Source organism: Parus major, chromosome 20 (assembly GCF_001522545.3).
Source record: "Parus major isolate Abel chromosome 20, Parus_major1.1, whole genome shotgun sequence".
In the NCBI taxonomy this organism is placed as follows: domain Eukaryota; kingdom Metazoa; phylum Chordata; class Aves; order Passeriformes; family Paridae; genus Parus; species Parus major.
The window spans coordinates 13,730,862-13,747,446 of NC_031788.1; the positions used below are offsets into that span (position 1 = coordinate 13,730,862).

Here is a 16,585-nt window from a genome sequence, read left to right on the forward strand (position 1 = left end):
TTAAGAACAGTTATGCCAAGATTAAATATATCAATACCACAGGCACTGCCCACAACTCAGTCTTTAAAGATGAAGCAAGTTTAAAAAAAAGACAAAAAACAAACCAAAAACCAACCACAAACACACCTCCCCTTCCAAAAGTTTACATTCTTCAGGTATGTGGGTTTCTTTTTCTTTTTTTGGGAACTTGTCAATGTAAGTCATGTATTTGGTTACAACACTTGGAGAGTACAAGCAAGTTTCACTTGTGCCTAGTTTTTCTGAAACAAAAGAAAATGAACTGGCTTTTTAAAAAAGGCTAAAAACAACAATGTGTTGTAATTCTATTATTTAGTTTTAAAAAAAAAAAAAAAGAAAACAAAAAAGGAAAACAGACTATTTGGCATTTTCTCTGCTTACTCCTGAATATTTCAAGGCCCTGAGATTACAATATTATGTTCTTGGGACCACAGGGCTGGATAAAACCCTAGTGCATCAATTCTCTCATTAAGCCCTACCCAAAGTTCTGGCCTTTCCCCCTAAATCTACCTGTTCTGAGCCAAGGCTGCCCTGCCTCGAGGGGCTCCGAGGAGCTGAGCTGAGTCCGGGGCACTGGTCAATGGAAACACACCCTGTAGCAGAGATAAGCTCCTGCTGTGAGGAAAGTGAACATGCAGATATTCACTAGGAAGGGTTTCCAAGTCGCCACCACGTTCTCATCCTCCTCCTCCGAGTTTTCCTTCACGGACTCCTCCTTGCGGGGCGAGAGCCGCGGGTTGTCACCAACAGTTCTCCTCCGGGGTTCAGTGTCGTGACTAGTGCTGGGGACAGAGGGAGGGAGGGACACTCAGGGCTGGGTAGGAACAAATATTCCATGCTGGATTGGCCATGGAGGAGAGAAACCATGCAGGTGCTCCAAGGGCAGGGAACACCACAGAGCTCTTGGAGCTGCAGCAGCCACCAAAGCACAGCCTGTCTCCAGTTAGGACACATCTGGCTGTTCAACAGAGGTTTAGGAAGGGCTTGGGAGGATTCTGTGCCCTTCAAAGAATAAGCTTTAACCACCAGCAGCTTTCATTGCTCATCACAGATCTGTACCAAGACAGGCAGTGAATGCACCCCACTCAAACCCACAGCCAGGTCAGGGGAACACTGAAATTCTAAACTCCAGCACCTGCCCAGAAAGCCAGAAAGGGACAGGATGTGGCTGCTCATTTCTAACTCCCAAAGAGCATCTCGGGGTGGAAGTGAGCATCCCTGTGTCTCTGCCTGCAGCCCCAGCAGCCAGGGGCACTGAGGCTTTACCTGTCTGTGCTCGCTGCTGTGGCCGAGCGGGCTGTGCCGTCCGCAGCTGCCGGCTCCTCGCTGCCCACTGAGCAGCTGCTCTGCTCCTCTGCCTCCTGCTGCTTCGGGGAGAACTCGGGGTGCTCGTGCATCCTCCCGTTGTGCAGCTCTGAGGTTCTCTTCGGGGGCCTGGGAGGTGGGGGGGTGTGCTCAGGGGGTGGCTCCAGGTCTTCATTGGAGAGCTCTTTCCACTGCTCCTTCAGGGAACGACAAGCCCTGCTCAGATTTTCTCTTTCATGGAAGCTGCTCTAACTTTAAACTTTACCATGGCAGAATCGTTATTCTCTGCCTTTTAATTGACTCTTAAAGTGGCTCTTCATTTGCATTGACAAAAAAATAAAAGAAAACCAGACACAAGAACTCCAAGCCCAAGTTATATCCACTACACAAAAAGCAAGAAATTCCAATCTGCTTCTAAAAGATTTAAGCAGCGCAAAATAAAATCTATCTTGCTGGAGTTCTGCTTGCCATAAAAAACCCTGATTCATTTATCATGACACTTGAACTTCAGGCATATCAGGAAACTTGTACTGTCTGAAATGTCAGGGGAGGCTGATGCTGCAGCTCCACCCAGTCACTGTGCGGGAAAGCACAGGAGGCACCTGCTATGTAACAGGTACTTTTGGAAATAAATAAAATAAAATACAGCACTTCAGGTCGTGGCAGACTGTAAAGTACTGTACCTAAAAACCCCATAATATAAAGACTGTACTGAAGCTGAAGCAAGCACCAAATTTGAAGCTTTTTTCCATCCTGTTCCTCCCACCCACTTGCTGCAGTTCCCTGGGAGCTGCAGGAGCACTCACTTGCACTGAAGCATCTCCCATGATGAATTTTGCCCCTTCAATAACAGCTAAGTAGGAGAACCGGAGCTGGTCTGCAGTCTGGATCAGCCCCATCCTGTACTTCCTCATTTCCAGGAGAACCTGCTTGACATCCACGGAGGAAGGATCTTTCCGTTTGTCCATCTGCAGATAAAAATGTGAAATGTTTTCTGCTCTGCTGAGCTTCACTACAGATGACTCATTTTTGTGGTAGGGCCTTCACACCACCCTCCACATTACAGAATGAATGAACTCACACACAACTGGTATCAGCAGCTCATTACTGGCTCTCCAAAAACACAGAGGGGAAAACACTGGGCCTCAAAAATGCTGCTTTCCCTGAAGGCAAAGCCTGTCTTTGTGAATCACTCTGAAAAACTGGAGACTTCTCTTCCCCAGACTCAAAATGGCCACTTAGGAACGAGACCTGCCTTGGAATACACTCCCAAAACACGGGAGTGAACAATGGCAAATGGCAGGGAACCCTTGGCAGCCCCTGCCCCAGCTCCTGGAAGGCTGTCCCACGCTCCCCACGCAGGACAGCTGGCCCTGCAGCCCTTACCAGCAGCAGACAGGTGTCCACCAGGCAGAAGGTGCCCGACCTCCCGATGCCAGCGCTGCAGTGCACCACGACCGGGCCGTGGCCGGGGCTCAGCGAGCCCGACTCCCGCACCTTGAACAGGAAATTCAGGAACGACGCCGGCGACTCCGGGACACCAAAGTCGGGCCAGGTGGTGTAGTGAAAGTGCAGAATCTCCCGAGTTTCCTGGGTCTGCAACAACAGGGGTTGGGAACTCTCTTAGTCTGGGTACACCAGCCAGAAGGACTGGGAACAGCTGACTTAAATTCCAAGGACAAAGTTTCATCAGTCTGAGGGAGCTTTTACAGCTGCACAGCCAAGAAATGAATAACAAGCAGTGGTCTCTTGGTCTCCACTGGGAGCAAAGGGAATTGGGCAAGTAAATTTACCTCTTTAGAGTTTAGTTATCTCAGTAGAGTTCAAAATCTTCTGTCACTCAGGGTATGGCTGAGAACAGAAACTGCCTGGAGGGTCCCCAGGTACATCTCATAAATATCCAAGAGTTTAATTTCCATGACATCTCATGCAGAATCATCAAATCCAGGACAATTCATGACCACCAATTTCAAGCCCTTGCTGGGGAGGAGATGAATTTCACCTCAAGGAGAACAAGGGCCAGGACTGGATGAGATCTGGTACTCACAGTCAGGTTTTCCAATTCCAGCTGTCGTACTGTGTAGTAGGATTTTATATCTTCAGATATCAACGTTAGTTTCAAGTTTGTATCTTCAAAAACCATTTCTTTCTTCTCCTTCCGTGGCCAGTACTGTGCACACTTTATCTAAAACCGAGCAGGACACACAGAAATGTCATTGCCCACTTGTGGCTGAATTGCAATTTTCTCATTAAGGTCTCCCAGAGAGATGAGCTCTGCTGAGACTGCTGCACGCCAGGGACTTTACTGAGGCAACCAAATAGGAAAGCAGCACATTTTGAAGTGTGCAGGAAAAACCTGGACCTAAAATGCTCATCAGCAGCACGAAAAGGAACAGTCTGCACCCAAGCTTGTGCCAATGAAATGTCAGAATGTTGTGGATGCTGTGCCTGGGAGCACTGGTCCCCTCCTGCTGGCCCTGAGCCACTCCTCTGCCCCTTCCCTCTCCGAGCCTCTGCAGCATGGCCCAGGCCTCTTTTGTTAGGGCAAACAATGTGGCCAAACCAGAAATGGAAGAATGATGTCAAACCAACAGCAAGCTCAAGGCTAAGATGATTTTTGACATAATTTTAATGAACAGTAAACCCCTTCAGCATTTTCCTCATAGGTAGACTAACAGTGGTTTTGCTCAAACTTACTCTAGTTTATTTTGAAAATACATCCTCTTGTTTATCAGGGTGTAGAATGCAGTTATAATTCTCTGCACTTTTTGTTTGGATTTGTATTAATGTTAAAGTTATAGCAATTGCCTTTGTGTCTAATTTCTTCACAAATGTATCTACAAACAATATTTTGTTGTGCTCCACTCTGAATCTCCCACTGCTGTTTGCTGAGGAGTGCAAGCACTGCCCTAAGGGATCACAGTAATTTGTTTTGTTCAAAACTACAGCAGCACAGAGAGAGATCAGGAATGGTTGGAAAGGAAGAAACTATTGAAAAATATGGTTACTACATCTCTTTTGAAGAATAAATTTCACTTGCAATACAAAACCCAGCAAATCCAGACTGCAGTTTATTAAAACACAGCCCAAGAATTGTTTTCCTGATGATGCAAAAGCATGTACCACCCAGTTATCCCTGGTGGATACCAATCCACTCACTGCCCTCCTCCAAAATGTCTTTAAACATTATTAGACTTTATTCTGTACAGCAGTGACCGTGGAGGGGAGGGTGTGCCTTGGGGGTCACTGCACGATCAGAGCTCAGTGTGTGATGGAAACCTGGAGCCCCAGAGCTTCTCTCCCTACTGCAGAGCCCTGGGAGGTGCCATCTGTGTACACTGAGAACAACTCCAGACCCCCAGGCCAGCACCAGACACCTCCATTTGTGAGGACTCATGTCCTGTCTGTGTTTTATTCAGCCAAATCCACGAGAAATTAGGGCCTACAATTACAAAGTGAGGGATTTGCTGACTGCAGTAAGATCAGTTCATCAGGTACTCAATTCCAGGCACCATTTCTTAGACAAAACTACTCACAGTCATCCCACCCCATTCTCTGGGTTGGTTTTACTTGAGTTTTTTATTACAGAAAACCATAAATGTGATGAACACATAGAACTGGGTGAGTACTTACGGATCCCTTTTCCATCACTCTGTTCAACATGACAACACCACGGCTTTTCTGTTCCCAAACCATCTCCCAGAAGTGACCACAAGTATTTGGCAAAGGTCCCTGCAGAGACAGAATCCCCAGAAATAAGCATTATTTTCTGTAAATGTCAGTGCATTTTTCCCCAGAAACAAGGCAATAGATTCAAACAAGTAACAAGAAACTTTTCATTTAAAACTGTAAAGAAATGCAGTGAGACAGCTTTAAGTTCCAGGTTATGAATTTACCCATGAAAGCATGGGTAATCTTTTACTCCCCAGAACTGGGAGTGAAAAATGCTGCATTTTCTCAGGAAAGGTTTACAAAGCTCATGGGGAAATAAACCCCACTGACTGAAAGCAAAAATAACATTTGTGTCAAACTACCCTGCAATCCCTCAATCCCTATTCCATGATACTTGAAAATTACTTGACTAAATGATAAACACCCAAAAGACTGAAAGGATGCAGAATCAGTAACAAATTGTATGGTTTTTCCAGAGTCTTCACAGATTTGCTTTGGGACTGAATGAAATGGTGGCTCCTTTTAAAGACTATCTATTCCCAAAGCAGATTTCCTTACAATTTCCTAGTTCTGCTGTGTTCCTTTGCTATTTTTTACTCTAAGGTTATTGCTCTGCAGTTTGGGTTTGATCCATTTCTGTGCTGAAATGGAGCAGCAGATCCTCAGCAAGAATGGCTGGGTTTAAATCAAGCCATTCAGAGCCCCTCAGTTTGGAGCAGGACAGGAACCAACATCAGCTGCTGTGAGACAACTCCACACCCCCATGAGAACCCCCTGCCCTGAGTAACTGCACACTGCTCTGCCCATTTCTTCCTGAGCACATTTATCTTTATTCTTTAGAAACAGGAAGGAAGAGCTGTCACTTGAAAATATTAATCCCAGTCTACCTTTATCTAAAGTGTGTGGGAGGAAGGGGTAAAGAAAAAAGCCAAGATTAGAGATCAGGACAGTCTCCAGGGAACTGAACATTTAGGACACACAAGAACCCTGGCACAGCTGCTGGCCCTCAGAATAAAACAGGGCATGTGGGTACTTGTACATTTGTTATACATTTGTTTTACATTTGATAGGTGTGGAATTGACAGATTCAGGGAAAAGCAGTGACTTTTTTACACATACAGAGGTTTGTATGCACTTAAGTAGCTTTACAATAAAGAAAACAAACACAAAACCCATGAAAAACAACTCCAGCCACCGTAAGATTTTTATTTTCTATTGCCAGCCATTACCTGGGTAAGGATGTAGCTCCTTTGGGCCTCTTCCATTTTTATCAAACTAGCATTGATATAGTCATTGTCACCTTGGTTTAGCTTAATCCGACTGTGATCAACTGTGGCACAAGGAGAAAACACAGGAGGATGATGTGAACACAGCACAACCCATCCCTGCACACCCCCAGCAGCTGCTGGGGCCAGAGCTGAGCTGTGCTGGGGAAGGAAGGGCTCAGTCCCAGCACAGCCACTGTGAAACCTCAGCTCACTGCGAGGGTGAAGCAGCTGAAATAATCCCCACTGCAATCTGCAAACCCCATCACACTGACCTATTTATACACTGATCAGGTTGCTGCTTTAAAATAAATCTAATTACACAACTGCTTATCTTTTCAGCTTAAACATTCAAATACAGCTTGTTCAAGGTTGTTAAAGGTTTGTCTAAACATGTATCAGGCAAACAGGACAGAGACCTTTTACTCCTCCTGACATTTAGCCACTGGTCCCACCCCAAACACCTTTTCATGTACAGAAAAAATTATCAAAATTCAAGAAATACAGCAAATGGAAATTATTTGCTCTGTTTTTAGTCCCTCACTCAACTTGGGACTAAAGAAACCAAACCACCGACTAAAAATCTCAGTACACACACGGGTTCCCACATTTTGCAAGAAAGCAAACAGACTGGGAACAGGATTATCTAAAGGCAAGAAGGAATTTGTTACTCACAACCTCAAATATTAGAACTGCTTAGTAAAGCAAACTCTGTGCAACATTAGTGTTGTGGTCGAGTGCCCCAAAGGCTTCAGCAGCTTTTAACACCAAGGCAGAAGCTGTGTGCCCCAGAGCAGCAGTCTGGCCTGGGACAGCAGCTGGACGTGTGCCCTGGGACAGGGAGTGCTGTGTCCTGAGGGGACACATGGCTCAGGACTGGCACTGAAGGCTGCTCAGAAACCTCCTGGGAGCTGCCTGCAGCATCACATCCATTAAATCCCAGTTCTGACCAGATCCATTACATGTGATTCCAGCCCAGATCCATGGAGCACCATTCCTGGCCCTGGGTGCCAGGCGTGGGCAGGTGGCACTGGGACTGTCCCTGTCCCTGGGATGACAGGAGGAGAGAGCACAGTGAGCTGTGCTTGTACAGGACCTGTGCTCAGAGAGCCACTTCCCCCAGCACAGGGGACATCCCAAGAAGCCAGCTGTGGCCTGGCAGCATCACCTCTGCCCCTTCTCTGCTCCAAGGAGCTTGTGAGCTTGGCTTTATCCCTGGCAGAGCTCTGTGCCAGACTGCTCCCACCCCCAGAAAGGGCACTGCTGCCTCCTGTGCTGCCTGGCAGGAGCTCTGCCAGCTGAGAACTGCACAGAAACCACCCCTGCAACTTTAGAAAGGCTACTTCAGCCACCATTCTTCTCCAGGAGAAATCAAAGGTAAAGCAAGTTTCTTTCTTCAGATTTCTGCCCACAAATACAGACTCTACTGTACACTGCTCTAGTATAACCCTACGGACACAAAAGCATCCTGTGACACCAATCCCACAAATAAATAAATATAATAACAAAGAGAGTTGTCCTGGATGCTTATCAATCTAACAGAATCTTGTCCTTACAAAGAACATTTAGCTGTGAGAAGTCATTAGAGGTCAACACTCCTACAAACAATGGAAAAGAAAGTGTACTTACAGGGGCTGACATCTCTGTACCTATTTCTGTTTTTGTTTCTGGGATGTTTGGCCACTTTGCATGGAAAATCACTGGCTTCATGCCTGATGTCCTGAAACAAAAAAAAAATCCTTTTAGGTATGAATCCAACTAATTTCATACCATTAGCTATTTTAAGACAGATACCCATTTGATTTCACATCTTCATGTGAGGGAATTCTAGACTTTGGGCCTCAGATTAAGAATTCAGATTAAATTTCTCAGAATACAACATTAACATTATTTTAAAAATCTTATTAGCTTGCATAATAAAGTAGCACAATGTCCACCAGCCAGGAGCCTTCCAGCTCCTGAAGCAGCAGGGTCTCTGCCCCAAAGCACTCCCACATAAACTGCTTCAAACCCTTGTTTGCAGCATCAGTGAAAATATCAACCCTGCTTCTGACTCAGCAGCAGTGCAAACATCCATTGTGGTAGAAAAGAACTTGTCTACCCTCCTTGGCATCACCCACACACAGAGGTGATTTGTCTAAGACCACTTTCAGCATTATCTTGAGTTATCAGCAAGATCACAGAGCTGCAATGGTAAAAGTCAGTTGTACTCAATTCATGAGCTGAAACAGATGCAGCATCTCCAGCAGATCACCAGGGCTCTCCCAGGTAGGTTTTTTCAGATGTACATAATAGCTCAGCTATTTGAGACAATTTCAGAAGTAAAAAAGAATTCTGCTGTCCTTGGACATTAGTCCCAATTTGCTGAAACAGAATTTCACATCATAAATAAATCCTGTATAAGCACAGTTCTGCATATAAAGAATCATGTACAACCCTTAAGATTTTTTCAAGTGGGCCATCCAGTGCAGCACATTATCTGTTTATCTCTTCTGCTGCATTATTCAGCTATGTACCAATTTACCCTGAATGCTACATGTCAGGAGAAGAGTTCTGATTTACATAAACCTGCCCAAAATTAGCACAGTATTCTGAAACTGAAATAAGGGCTGACATCAGCTGCCAGCTTTTTATAACTGAGCACATGGCTGCCAGTATTTCTGCTTATGAAGAATGCAGTCTGGAGAACATGATCTGGACTGCCACAGTCTCATATCTCAAACATGAGGCAGCTAAAATGGGTGTTTTCAGAAATTTCTCTCTGACACTAGGCTGGTAACTTTGTACTTTACAGGGATTTATTCTTCTGTACTGATTGTACAGGACTAACATGAGAAAAAACCCAGGGAACTGGGAAAAATGGTTTTCTAGATCACTAACCACATTTCCCAAATGAGTGTTGAAAATCCCTAACACACAAAACCAACACAGCTCCCCCCTCCCACTTTGGATTCATATTATGAAAGCATCAAAATGCAAATCAAACCAAGATCCCTAAGGAATTTTTCTGTAAATACTGGGCTATTTTAGCAGCAGCACTAATACACAGTTTCATTTCACAGCATTAACAGATTTGAAAAAAAATGTCCCCTCTTGTAAAACTAAATGGATCAAGTGCATCTTTACAGAAATGGAATTATACAAAGGAACTCTAATACAAAGATGTTACACTGAAACATCCACATGTATGTGCACACACAAACTACTGCCAGTCCCCAGGAGTTCCACAGATTGAAACAGCAATATTGAGTATTTGAGGAACTGACAGTGGCAATTTATTGTGCAGGGAATAGAGAGCTGTTACCTCACCAGCAAATATCAGATCTTTTTCAAGATGCCACGGTGCCTGAAGGTACTTGGAGAATAATGGAGTTCTAGGAGATGCTGAACTCCCACAGGCACAGAGAAAATGGAAAGAAAGAAGTCACTCGTGTGCCTTCAGCAGCCTATTTAAAAACAGCAGGGTATTTCTGGAGCCTGTTTCAAGAAACAGGAAAAACCACGGGATGGGGGTGGGATGGTAACAAAAGAGGGATGGAGACATGGCAACAGGCAAGCTGCTGCCTCGTGTGAGAACCCAGCCAGCAGCAGCACCTCACTGCTGAGTGTGAGAACACAGGGAAACAGAAAATCCTGGAGAGCAGGAGTGCCTGCACATCACACAGAGCACACACACTCTCCTCACTCTCCTCAGCACCGTGGGAACAAAGAGGTTGGGAGTTTTGGTTGGGTTTTTTTGGATACAGAAGTTGCTGGAACATCTAAAGTGACCAAAGCAAATTTATCATCCAAGGTGGCATCCAGGATATGAAGTTGACTTTAGTGGAAACACAACTGCCTTCAACAGAGAAAATGGCAGGAGAGAAACAAGGCAGTGGGCACAGGAGTCACCCACAGGAGCTGTGTGGGTCCAGCACTGCTGGAGTCCCATCCTCACTGACACCACTGACTGCTCTAAGGCAGCTTCACAACACGGCCACAACAGCACCACAACCTCTCCCTGCTGGGGAAAGCAGACATCCACAGCATGGAACTGTGCTCTGAGCAACCTGAAGCCAGAGATGTCACAAGAACCCAAGGTAGCTGATGAAGGCAGGGATTTCTGAAGTTACAAAACACCTTCTTGAATCACACCCAGTCACACTGCAGAGATCCTGCTTGTCAAAAAGGAAGCTCGACATTTCATTTAAAAGGTCACGCAATATAAAACTTTAAAGAGGAAGGGCTAGAACTGAAGTCACTTTTCCAAAGTCAAATGCTTTGGGTTTGGAGCATGAGTCACTTCATGCCACTCATCTCCTGGTTTTAAACCCTGTCCCCAAATACTTCAGGGGTGGAAAGAGGAAGTCTGCTGAAGGGCTGCTCTTCAAACGGGAAGTTCCTGCAGCTCTGAGCACAACAGCACACTGGGCTTCACCTTCCCCATCCTGTTCAGACACCAGCAGGAGCTCCACAAAGACAAGATGCACCTCAAAATCTCCAAGTAAATAGTAAGACCACAGGAAGAGGTGGCCATGCCATCAGCCCTTCGAGCACACCGTGTAGATTTGTGTGCCAGTGTTAGAACAGGAACAAAAGGTGCAGCCTCAACATCCTCAGCTTCAGCAGCCTCCCTCCCTCCCTCCCTCCCTCCCTCACAGCACAGCTCAATTTGATCACACTCTTTAATTGCACCATAAACCCTGGAGCAGCCCAGACTCACAGATAACAATTTACTGGCATTTTAGCAGTTCTGCTCCTACAGGAAGCAGCAAATGCCAAGATCTTATCAGGGGCTACAGAACTGCTCCTAATCCATCTACTGAGGCACTCACACTATGGAGAGCAATTCACAAAATTTATATAAAGACTTATTTAAAAAGTAATCGTGGCTTAAAAAAACAGGTTTTCCTCTTAAAGCTGCCACTGAAGAAAAAAAGGTGACACACGATAGAGCTGGAAAAGGTGGAAGAGTAGAAAGTTACAATAAAATCAAGGGGAAGGTGCTCTTTTCCCAAGATGTCACTTTCAGAATGGAGATCCCCCTACAATCCAATGAGGTTGCAAAGACCTGAGAGAAGAGCAGAAGTGCCAAGAGATCCACAACAAACACCAACTTTACACAAATGGGAAAAGGTCTTCAGATTCAGGTGGGAGAGAGCAACCTGAGGCCCTGAACTCACTCCCCAACAAAAGAATTTGAAGAAGATATAAAGCACACTCAAGTAACCCATTTTGACAAGGAAGATTTGATTTCTTACCCTACATTCAGCTTTACATCAAGATATTTGGGCAAGAACAAGAAATGAGGATATAACTTGTAGGTAAGAGGAAGGTCATCTAAAGAACAGATAAATGAAGAGAGTGTTGCTTCACACTACATAAATCTTAACAAGCAGCTGCAGAATTTGGGCCAGCTAAGTGAAATAAATGTGGATTTTAATGCCCTTTAAAAACATTTTATCTGCTCTCCTAGTTTTGCTTTCAACTAAGATATGGTAGTATTGATTTGCTTACCAATCTCCCTCAAAATAAAAGAAACCAGTTGCTTGCTACGTCAAGCTTCTTCCTGAGGTCGAGCAGCACAGAGAGGAAAGGACAGGCTTGTTTAAAGTTCAACAGCACTGTTACAGGAGGTTAGAATTAATAAATAAATAAAGAAGAAATCACACACTTGCAACACGGTTTCCTAGAAAGCCCCCTGCTAATTCAGCACTGCCCTGGCACCGTGACCTGGCTGTGGCACAGCGGTGTCAGAGGGTTTGTGACAGCAGTCAGCTGCTGGGGGCACGGAAATAACCCCCCAGGAGAATGTAAACTGGCCATGGCTGCCCCATTAAATCACATCAACACGGCCACAGCGGGCTCCCTTTCCCCAGGGTGCATTTATCACAGCTAGCAGGTATTACAGATTGTGTCTCACCACTGCCCAGCTCCAACATCCCTCACCCAGAGGCTTCTGGCAGCAAAGCCTGCAGCCCTTTATTGCTCCCTCTTTATCAGGGAGATAACTGCACACTGTAAAACTCCATTTAACACCTGCACCTGGATGGCTCTGTGCTTCCAGGAGGCAGAAATCCTCTGACCTGTGTCACTTCCAAACCTCACCAGCACATTTATGTGGTGTGTTCCCACAAGGAAGGCACTGCTGCCAATAAACCACAGCAATGCTGCACAATTCAGATTCTTGGATTGCTTCAGTGTCATCTGCAATGGGAAAAAACTGAAATTTCAGTTCTGCTTCTTCTGAATGTTGCAGCAGAGACAGGGAAATCAAAGAGCTTAACTTTAGTATCAGGTTAAAGAATTACATGAGACTTCTCAAATTTCAGTAAGTTCAAAATATAGTTTGTCCTTGAAATTTATGACCCATAACAGAAGAAGTTCAGAGCTGCTGGCAGGAACACTCTACTTCTGCTGTTTTGTAGCCATGTACTCAGTGCCAAAACAGGAAACAACTGAATGGAGCGTCAGCGTCAGAAAACAACTCAAGTTCCCTTCTTCTTCTTCACATCCATCTCTATTTTTCCTCCCAGATACTCAATCTGCTCCAGAAGTGCATCTTGGACATTACTGGAAGGATAGAGATGTTTGAGAATGTGAAATGGCCTTTTCTTGACAGCTGTTGTGCAAAAGCAAAGCTTTGCTATCTGTATCATCAAACAAAGTCAGTGCCAGGAAATAAACCACACTCTCATTAAAGTGTCAAGAGGTTCTAACTCAGTTGCTCTTCTTCTGTAAGAAAAATAACCACCGAGATGAGATCCAGATCTTGATTTGCCCAAACTTTAGGGGGTCTCTACATGAAGAGTTTTGGTTTAACCTCATCTCAAATAGACTGGTGCATCCCACAGACCAGATATCCACAGAACTCCTGAAGGAATTCAGTCTGCATAGCAAATCCAGCCCTTAATTTGTTTGCAGTATGGGTTTTGTGTGAGTTTAAAAATGTATCAGCGCTGGCCTGTAGGGTATTCCAGGCTTCACAGACTGACAACTGTGGTTATAAACAGTCCTGCTTTCCCAGTTACCTAATATTTTCATTCTGACATCTCACAAAGAGCATTATAGCTTTTACAGAGCCACCACCACCAAAAAACCACAAACAAAACCCAAGGCTTTGGAGGCTTCAGAGGAGGAAAAAAGAACCCTGCAAATACTAGAATGTAAGGGAGGGGTGAGAAACACTTCTCACACCTTTCCATGCCCTGTATAACCGAGGTATTTTCTAGAATTTAGACAAGATGCAAATGGTATGCTTCAAATGGGAAACAAAAGGACAAGAAATGCCCCCCACTGCAGATAGTTTACAGTTTTTCAAGAGGATCTCTGGCTTCATGAAATAGGAACCATGGAATAATTTACCATGGAATTTTTACCTGTACTCAGAGTCCTGTACTCTCTTTCAGAGATACTGTGTTGATAACCTCAGTTAATGTTAAGAAATCAAGACTGTACTATCTCCCCTACACCTCACATAATCCATTATCACCATTCCCCCAAAGCTTGCATAATCCATTACCACCATGTTATCTTAAGATAAATGAACTAATTTGATTAATAAGTAAATAAGATAATCAAATTGAAGTCTTGTTTCCTCACCAGGTAACACATAGAAAGTCTTACCAGTTAAAAGCTGAACTTTTACAGGTTCTTTTTCCTTTCCTCCCATTTTTGGTCCCAATGTATGCATCTGCTCCAAGACTCGGGGCTCTGAACACATCCTGCTCTTCTATTCAGCTGGGCATGCTGGCACACAGCCCACTGAAGGAATACAAATTTACAGAATATCTGGCCTTACCTGCAGCTGAGCAGGAATCTGAAAGGCCACTGCAAGGTACTGTCCCAGCAGGGAAGGACATCATCACCTTCTGCCTGAAGAGATTCCAGGCTGCCCTTTAGTACTGCATCTGCTGTCCCAGCTGAAGGTCCCCAAATCAGTTGGGAAGATCATTAACACACTCCTCTAATGAACTGTGCCAGCACCTCTGCAATGAGCAGCACACACACACACACAAGTGCTGTGTGAGTAATATCACAAGTGAGTTTGGAAACAACCAGCCCTGAGTATCTGAGTTCCACTCTTCCTGCTAAGCCTCCATGAAGTTTTTTAAAGAGTCTTCACTTTAGATTAAGACGTGCACTTCACATGCACTGAGCTACAACCGAAACTCGTCTGTGGTGTTTGTGTCCTTTCACCTTTTCCTGGAAAGTGTGCTGACTAAAAGCCAAATAAACAGCACAGCACTTTAGCTGCTTAACAAACACCGCAATCATTTCACTCAGGACAAACATGTTAAAGAAACAAAATAAGATTGCAAATTTTTGATTTATTTTTCAAAAATGAAATGCCAACATTTGTGCAGTTGTCTCAGCAGCATTTAAACTCAGAGCTGCAGAACTATCACAGCATTATTTTGAATCCTTTTGGAGATTACATGAGTTTAACATGTCCAGTTACCAGCTGGTCTCTGGTAAATCCAAAAACACGGGTCACAGTAACAGATAACTGGACAAGTCCAGTATTCCCCATCTCCAGCCGTGTCTGCTCATCTGTGACACACAGAATTCACTAAAACGCCACAAGTGACAAAGAAAAAAGGCAGTTTGCAATTCCCAGGTGATGTTAACCTTGCTGAGATGATTTTCCCCATGAGGTGCTGTACATGAGGAGCTCCTTGCCCAGCACACAGCAGGACCAGAGGGCACAGAGAGCCCAAAGGCAGCGCTGCTCCAGGAGAGCCAGAGGAGCTCCAGCTCATTCCCAGCTCATTCCCAGCTCATTGCCAGCTCATTCCCAGCTCATTGCCAGCACAGGGCACACAGCCCCTCTCAGTTGTGCTGTGGAATCAGCCCCAGGAGCAGAACACGGAGCAGAAGCTCCCCAGACCCTGCAGCTGCCGCAGCATCATCGCGTTCCCTCCCCAGCCCGGAGCTGCTGAACCCGGAGCTGCTGAACCCGGGCTCTCTTCTGCCAAAGCAGCTGAAGGAAAAGCACCAGTGTTTCTAAAGCACCCCCAAAACACCAGCCACACCTTCCTGGGAACACAACTCACCAACTCACCAGCTTTCCCTCCCGTCCCTGATTGAAATCAATCCTGGAGCAGGCAGGAAGCAGCGGGGAGCTCAGTCCGTGTAAGGCTGTGACTCCTGCAGGGACAGGGACAGGACCTACAAACACACAAGCCCTGAGCAGCACCTGGGTGTGGCTAAAAATTCCAGACACTACAAAGTCATCATCTCCCCATAATCCATCATTTTTGCTTATGCAGTAGAGATAAATTATTTGTCAAGCTTTGGGACCTTCTATAGCTTTAATGCTCGAGGCAGTCCTAACAAGTCAGAAAAAGAGGTTTTTTTAAATGGTCTCCTACTGGTGGTGTTGGGGTTTTTTCAGTTTGATTTTATACCCATCCATTTAGCACCAGGACAATTCCCTGGAAGGCAGGTGATTCCCTGAATCAGATCACAAGGATTTTTAACCCTGGATTTAGCAAACAGGACAGTGTTTCTCACACTTCTCAGCCTGTGCTGCAGCTCAAAGAGATGAAGAGGTTCCAAGAGAAGGAAACAGACACCTCTCCTGAAAGGTGCCACTGACTACACCAAAGGGGTTACCACTAATGAAGGCCAAAGAAGTTTACATTACTACCTGAAAACAGGAAATAATGTGACCTCAGAAATTCTGGTGGGTGCTCAAAATAAGCATCACAAACCAGGTGGAATCAGAGATGTCTACACAGAGGCAATGTGAGAACAAAAAACTTCCCTGATGTCTGAGGCCTTACAGAACCACATGTGCCTGAAAACAGAAAATCTGAGATGTCAAAGAGCTCCACACTCCCCATATTTACTTATCAAGCTCTTTACAAATCCAACAACTTGACTTGGCACCTTACAACACCTCCCAAAACCACAGGCAATGCAGTGAGTAACAGGGGAAGCAGGAGACTTTGTACACTCCAAGACTTATCATCAATTCCTTTTTCTAATGCTGTTAACACACCATCAGCATTTGCTGCAAAGGGAAAACATGGGCTGGCTCTGAGAACGTGCACACACATAATCCTTTGCTCATCAGAGACTTGGAGCTACAAAAATATACTTCCAGGGTTTACAAAGCAAAATACCACACATTTTTTCACATCACTGCTATTGTCCTTTGAATACCCTGATGTCAAGTTTGCTGTTGTCATTACATTCCAAAATAAACATCTCTGTCTTCTTGGGCTGCTAAAACATTAAAAGGTTTCAATGAGAACGAGCCCTTATCCCAAAGCAGGGATTTTGATCCACGCTCTCTCCTCCAAGCAGCCTCTGGTGTTCTCCCTGAGGAGTGGTGCCCG

General features: G+C 45.0%; 1 protein-coding gene across 1 annotated transcript; it reads right to left on the bottom strand.

Moving 5' to 3' along the window:
- Positions 1–174: 174 nt before the first annotated feature.
- PTPN1 (protein tyrosine phosphatase non-receptor type 1) lies at positions 175–13,973 on the bottom strand. The gene is made up of 9 exons (XM_015647875.2): positions 13,866–13,973; positions 7,890–7,980; positions 6,225–6,325; positions 4,957–5,055; positions 3,371–3,508; positions 2,710–2,919; positions 2,130–2,291; positions 1,285–1,520; positions 175–800 (listed from the first exon to the last, which is right to left on the bottom strand). Exons 3-9 carry the CDS (start codon positions 6,258–6,260, stop codon positions 596–598), a joined length of 1,086 nt encoding a protein of 361 aa, XP_015503361.1. The 5' UTR covers positions 6,261–6,325; positions 7,890–7,980; positions 13,866–13,973; the 3' UTR covers positions 175–595.
- Positions 13,974–16,585: the final 2,612 nt, after the last annotated feature.

Bases quoted from the DNA above. Each gene is read 5' to 3' on its own strand.
- PTPN1 (XM_015647875.2), bottom strand. From the start codon at position 6,260: ATGGAAGAGGCCCAAAGGAGCTACATCCTTACCCAG. The intron at 3,509-4,956 runs GTAAGTACTCAC...GCTCGGTTTTAG, and splicing joins GAGTGATGGAAAAGGGATCC to ATAAAGTGTGCACAGTACTG. The intron at 1,521-2,129 runs GTGAGTGCTCCT...CGTTCCCTGAAG, and splicing joins TGGGAGATGCTTCAGTGCAA to GAGCAGTGGAAAGAGCTCTC.